Source organism: Oryx dammah, unplaced genomic scaffold, assembly GCF_014754425.2.
Source record: "Oryx dammah isolate SB20612 unplaced genomic scaffold, SCBI_Odam_1.1 HiC_scaffold_25, whole genome shotgun sequence".
Taxonomy (NCBI): domain Eukaryota; kingdom Metazoa; phylum Chordata; class Mammalia; order Artiodactyla; family Bovidae; genus Oryx; species Oryx dammah.
Genome location: NW_024070209.1, coordinates 29,261,668 through 29,267,667, shown reverse-complemented (window position 1 = coordinate 29,267,667; position 6,000 = coordinate 29,261,668). Strand labels below are relative to the sequence as shown.

The following is a 6,000-nucleotide window of genomic DNA, read 5'->3' as shown; positions in this document are numbered from 1 at the left end:
TTATCTATTCAGACCTCTGCCTTTAACTGGGCTGTCTTTTTGTTAATGGGCAGTACTGAGTTGTGTCTGTTTCGTGATTTTTATAGTTCTTTATTTATTCTGGATACATATTCTTTGATATTTTATGTGGTACCAATATGTTCTCCATTATGGATCTACAGCTGACCCTTGAACAACACTGATTTGAACTGTGTGGGTCTGTTTATACTTGGATTTTTTTCAATACTTACTGCAATACCATATGATAAACAGTTGGCTGAATCTATGGAGGGACTGTAAAGTCTTATGTGGATTTTTAACTGCCCGGGAGAGGGGGGAGAGGCGGTCACTGTCCCTAACCCCACCATTGTTCAACAGTCACCTGTAGTCTTTTCACTTTGTGATATCTTTTAATGAAAATAATTTCCCAATTTCAATATAGCTAAGTGTGTCAAACTTAAGATGGTATTTGACTTAAGAAATCCTTTCCAAAGCCATTTTCATATTTCCCAAATAGTCATAAAAATATTTCCCTATATCATTTTCAATAGAACTACAACATAAAAAACTTGGTAGTGTTGCTATATACATTTAAGTAGAAAATTCACCGGAGTTGATTTTTATATATGATATGGAATACAGATCCAATTTCATTTTGTTCCTATATGAATACCCTATCAACTTATCACCTTTTATTAAAAAGGCTGTCTGTCCTTCCTGCATTCAGCAGGACCAGCCATTAGACTCTTATTAACCTCTCCATTAAATCAGGGTTCAATCTGAAAGATTTTTTAAATCCAGGTTTCTAAGTCTCATCACAGACCGGGGGTGGGAGAATGCCAGATGGGATGGAAGGATCACGCCAGACCTGGATTTCTAAGTTCCTTAGCTAATGTTGCAAGCAGCCAACCTGGCTCCTACCAACAGATGGACACTGCAGAACCACTGGAAATGAGTTCCGTGAGTTCCTTCCAGCTTTAAGATCCCTCATTTTCTTACAAGTCTCCAAGCTACTTGCTTTTTACCATTTAGGAATATGGAAAAATGTGTAAAAGTCTTATTACAAAGAAATACAACACATATCAAATTCTAAAAACTAACACATGATTTTATTTATAATATTCGACATATTGCCCACTATTGCCCATGTCTATTTACGTATTCCTCAGTTACAACTTTCATTTTTCAAAATAAAGATTTTTGAAAATATACTCAGGGAGCAAAGTATACTAAATATTTTACTAATTTGATACCCCATGGGCATCAATTGCCAACAGTATGGAAAAGGGGTTAATATAAAACAATACAAAAGCGTTACAAACAATAGCTTATCAATATTATCTTCATTCCATTAGCGGAATTTACTCACGCAGTTACTTTTATTCGGGAAATGATTTCATTTACAAAACTATTATTCTTTGCGATCACCTCAGCTTTTAGCTGTTTTAACTTTCTTGTGATGCTTTCTTCTGACATTTCAGTAAAGGGCACTTGCTTTACCTTGGACAGAAATTCTTGAATAATTTTTTCACCTTGCTGAAAAAAACATGTGAACATTTCATTAGTCTTTTAAAAATGACTTTTCTAAAAGTCACATTAAATAGTAATGACTTGTGTCATTACAATTTCAATCGAAACATACCACCCAATATTTAAACATTCTCTAAAGTGCACACCATTTAGAATTTATAGCAAAGCCCTCAGTTGACTGTATTTCTTCATAGCAAGTCATTAAAAGGATATTTATAACTATATTTTCAGCTGCTAATGACAAAGGGACTGAATATTTTAGTAGTTTCCAAATCCCTCAGGTTTTTTAATTGATACATAACTTAGCCTTCTGGGGGAAAAAGAACTCAAGGTTTGCAAATACTGTGAGGCATAAACAGTCACAGAAAATTTAGTAATCATATACATACACATGGGATGTTTCTTCTTTATTTTACTGCCTGCTTATTGCCATTCTAAAGAACATGGTTGTTACCTGCTGTGTGAACGATGGGCTAATTCCTTAACACATATTCCTCATCCATAAAATAGGGACAATAATATTATGAACAACACAGGGCTGCTGTGAGAATTAGAGTTAGTATGTGCACAGTGCTAAGAACAGTGCCTGGCAAAAGGTATAATGTTTATCACTACGTATGAAACGGAGCTAAAGTCTGCTACCAGGGAGCCAGTTGGCCATATATACCTTATTAAAGGTTAAAGGTAGATAACCCAAATGAGAAGATAAAGAAGAACTACATCTCTGTTAAGTAACAAGTGCCTTTCCCCCCAATAAATCTAGACTGAGTAACGTTAATAATTCTGTGTTATATGTCTCCCTTAAGAATTTTTTAAAATTCATTATAAGTAATGTTATCAAAAGTATATGATTTCTGTTCTAACTGGAACCGATTACATAAAGGAGTCTACCTAATCCTGGATCATGGATAGCTGTGGTGCTGATACTAAGACCATTTCACATCCAGAATGGCAATCTTCCCTAGGTAAAACTATTAACAAGTTATAATACATTTCTCCTGCTTGTACAGACACAACACATAAAATCTTCAAAAACCATACACATCATCTATTATTGTAACATCTATCCAAATAAGAACAAAAATTTCACTGGGTAAAAGCTAACAATGTGCCGAGAGGTTGTCACAATGCATTATCACAGTAAATGCTGCCAGAAGTAAATTAAGATTCTTTTATTTTTGTTATTATGGAAAACTATTAATAATAATCCTTTAATTTTTAAAAAATACACCAGGCAAATAAATGCTTATACCTTTCTGTGTGAACACCTCAATTTCACCCACCACTCAGAAGGTCCAACTTAAGATCCACTTCTCCCACGAGAGCTGAAAAGCCTGCCAACAGACAGCTTTCCTACGTAAACACCCGTCACATTCTCTATGACATGTTCACTATTACTACATCCCCAGCTAAACAAGTGGAGGGCAGGAACTGTGTTTATTTATCATCTTAACTAATAAGCGTTTGAGTAAATATGTAATTTAACTGGACTTGATCTATTTGTTTATAGGTAATCAAAGATGTGTGTGGACTTTTATAACTCCTCTGAATTACATATTTTAAACCTACAGTAATATTCCTATCCTCCTACTCTTGAAATCTGGTACTTGAAATGATATCTTTTGATTGTGCAGATGTGTGTAGTGGTGAAACCAAAACGATACAGATGGATTCTTTGCCATGCAAAGAAATGTTAGTCGAAACCGATAATGAATGATCAATAATTAAATAGAATCATACAGAGGAAAAATAACTACAAGAACAATCTGACAAACCTCTCTTTCCAGATAGCACCTCTTTGCTGCTGGTTCCATTTCATCACATCCCTGTGGTTTCCCAATATTCTGAAACTCCTCCAACTCCAGGGCTTTCTGTTTGGCACACTCTATTACATGCCTGGGGAAATTAGCAAGCTCAGCAACATGAATCCCAAAACTTTGATCACAGACTCCTATAAGAAATTTAGGGAGTAGGAAGAGAGGGCAATGTATGTAAATAGAATTTATTTTTCTCACTCTGTCATCGGGAAACTTAATCTTGCATTTTTCAAATGCATTAGCCAATGTTTTAGAGTAACTTAAAGGAATTTTAATTAAGCCTCCAATGAAAAGTTGATTATGACTTGGCAATACAGCCCTATATTTTATCCTTGACAAATGTAGTAGGAAAAATTATAAAAACAGAGAAAAGGCTTGAAAGATAATCCTCAAAGGTCTAGACAAATAACTGAATCTGAAGAAAGATTAATCAACATAATATCTCTGAAAGTTTTCTTATTTCAAAAGGGAGGAACTAAAGTACTAAGAAAAAAAAGAGAGAGAAATATAAACTGTCGCTAATTAGGAGCAACATTTAAGTCAAAATATACTTCATATGACAATGAAATTCTTGACCCAAATGTAGACTAGTAAGTTTACTGACTAGGCATGTTATCTTCACCCCTGTGGGTAGAAAATAAACTGACTTAAGATATTCCTTCCAAACGTTTAGTATCAACAATGCTCACAGTGTTATCATAGAGCTCCCATTTTTGCCTCAACTGTAAATTTTCTTTTGGCCTAGTAGACATCCCAAGCATTCTGGAGCTGGATATTTTATACAACTTAGAGAAACAAAAATAAAATAGAAGCAAGTGTTTGATAAACATCCACAGTGAAGGACAAACCTATTCCTATCTTCACCTGATCTTTTTCAATATTTTGAACCCATTTCTTTATCACACAAAACACTTTTTAAAACCCAAACCTCAACTTCATGCTATATGCCAGGTCTAACCAAGAGTATCTATATTCTCTATCAACAATAATGATGCAAACAGTAACTCAAAAGGATACAAACATAAGCAAAAAATAATTAAAAATAGTACCTCATTTATGTGCAACCAACAGATAACAGAAAAAACATGTTCATGGAAAATAAAAAAGCCATCTAAAAAAGCTATTCTGATGTCTAATGAAATGTTAAAGCAATAAAAACTTTACAGTATGTCAATCTCCCAATGCGGTCATCTGATTAGCTGCCAGACCCACTAACAACAAACTTTTCTGAAAGGTTGAAATACCAACAAATAAGTCATAACTACCAACAATTTCAAGATCTCTGGAAACCCCAACTTTAAGCTGTTTATATAAAAAGGAGTAGGAAATGGCAACCCACTCCAGCATTCTTGCCTGGGAAATCCCATGGAGAGAGGAGCCTGGCGGGCTACAGGCTATGGGGTTGTAAAAGTTGGACACAGCTTAGTGATTAAGCCACCACCACAGCTAATTTGACAAGAAAACATGGTGACCTGAGAGGCAGTATAAAATTCATGATGACGTTCAGAGTGCAGATCATGCTTTTGGCGACTGTTTTAAAATGAATGGTTCTATTATGAGACATAGAAATGTAAATAATGTACCCATGTCCCTGTCCCTACACTGTAAAGAGGTAAAACATTTTACAGATAAAACATCAATAATTCATCCTACTGTAGAATAAGGCAATTACTAATGATTCCAAGGGCAAGAACACTGAACTTACAGCACACCAGTGGAATGTGCTCACCTTTCTTCACCTGATAAAGCATAGTTAGAGTCTCTTCAGTAGTTAGTGCTGTGACATGCAGATTATTAACAGTTGGTATCTGATTGGCCAAGGCTGTAAGTTCATGAAAATGGGTTGCAAACATGCAAAAAGCACCGATCTTCGTTGCAATGTACTCTGATATAGCCCACGCTAATCCAAATCCATCATAGGTAGAGGTTCCTCTTCCCAATTCATCTATGATTATTAAGGAATCTTTGGTTGCAGACCTGAAACACATAATTACATGAAAATTTCCCATGACACAGCATGTGGTAATACAAGAAAAAAAAAAATTAAGGCAATACAATGAGAAAGTGTGCCACAAACATTAAGATATTATAAAAGGAAACAAATGGTGAATAAGTATTTTTTAAATTACCAGTCCCACTAGCTCATCTAAGAATTTCCAGATAAAACATTTCTTGACAATCAAATCAGTCTAGATTTAAAAAAATAACGCTCAAAGAACATGGGACAAGGGTGTGGTGATACTCTCACATACACGGCTGATGGTCACATAAATCTATGTGCCTGCTACAGCCCTGCCAACACCACATATTAGCATTTTCTCTTTAACCAAATTTAAGGGGAACTTTACCAATTACTATACTGAACGTCTGTACTGATTTTTATAATTTTACATATAATTATGTATTGAATAATCAATACATAATTTATTAAGGATCTACTATATGCAGAGTACTTCAGAAGACTCCAAGAAACAGAAGGCATAGCCTCCCTGTCTGCAAGGAAGCTCCTAAAAATAAAATAAAGACAAGAGATTTCATAACCTCTAAAATAAACAGCTAATAAATTACAGGCATGTCAAAGAGTCTGAAGAAACACTTGTGACCTTAGGCACATGAGACAAAGAAAGTCATCAAAGAAGTAGAATTTCTGTTAAGGGCATATAAAGATTAGAAA

At 34.8% G+C, this 6,000-nt stretch overlaps 1 protein-coding gene across 1 annotated transcript in view; it reads right to left on the bottom strand.

Moving 5' to 3' along the window:
• Window positions 1-1,069: 1,069 nt before the first annotated feature.
• Window positions 1,070-6,000, bottom strand: part of MSH2 (mutS homolog 2) — a 77,542-nt gene continuing 72,611 nt past the window's right edge. The window contains exons 14-16 of the mRNA XM_040224737.1: window positions 5,056-5,303; window positions 3,285-3,460; window positions 1,070-1,515 (exon numbers count right to left, since the gene is read on the bottom strand). Of these exons, the coding sequence (XP_040080671.1) occupies window positions 1,345-1,515; window positions 3,285-3,460; window positions 5,056-5,303 (595 nt within the window). The 3' untranslated portion in view covers window positions 1,070-1,344. The remainder of the gene's footprint in view (window positions 1,516-3,284; window positions 3,461-5,055; window positions 5,304-6,000) is intronic.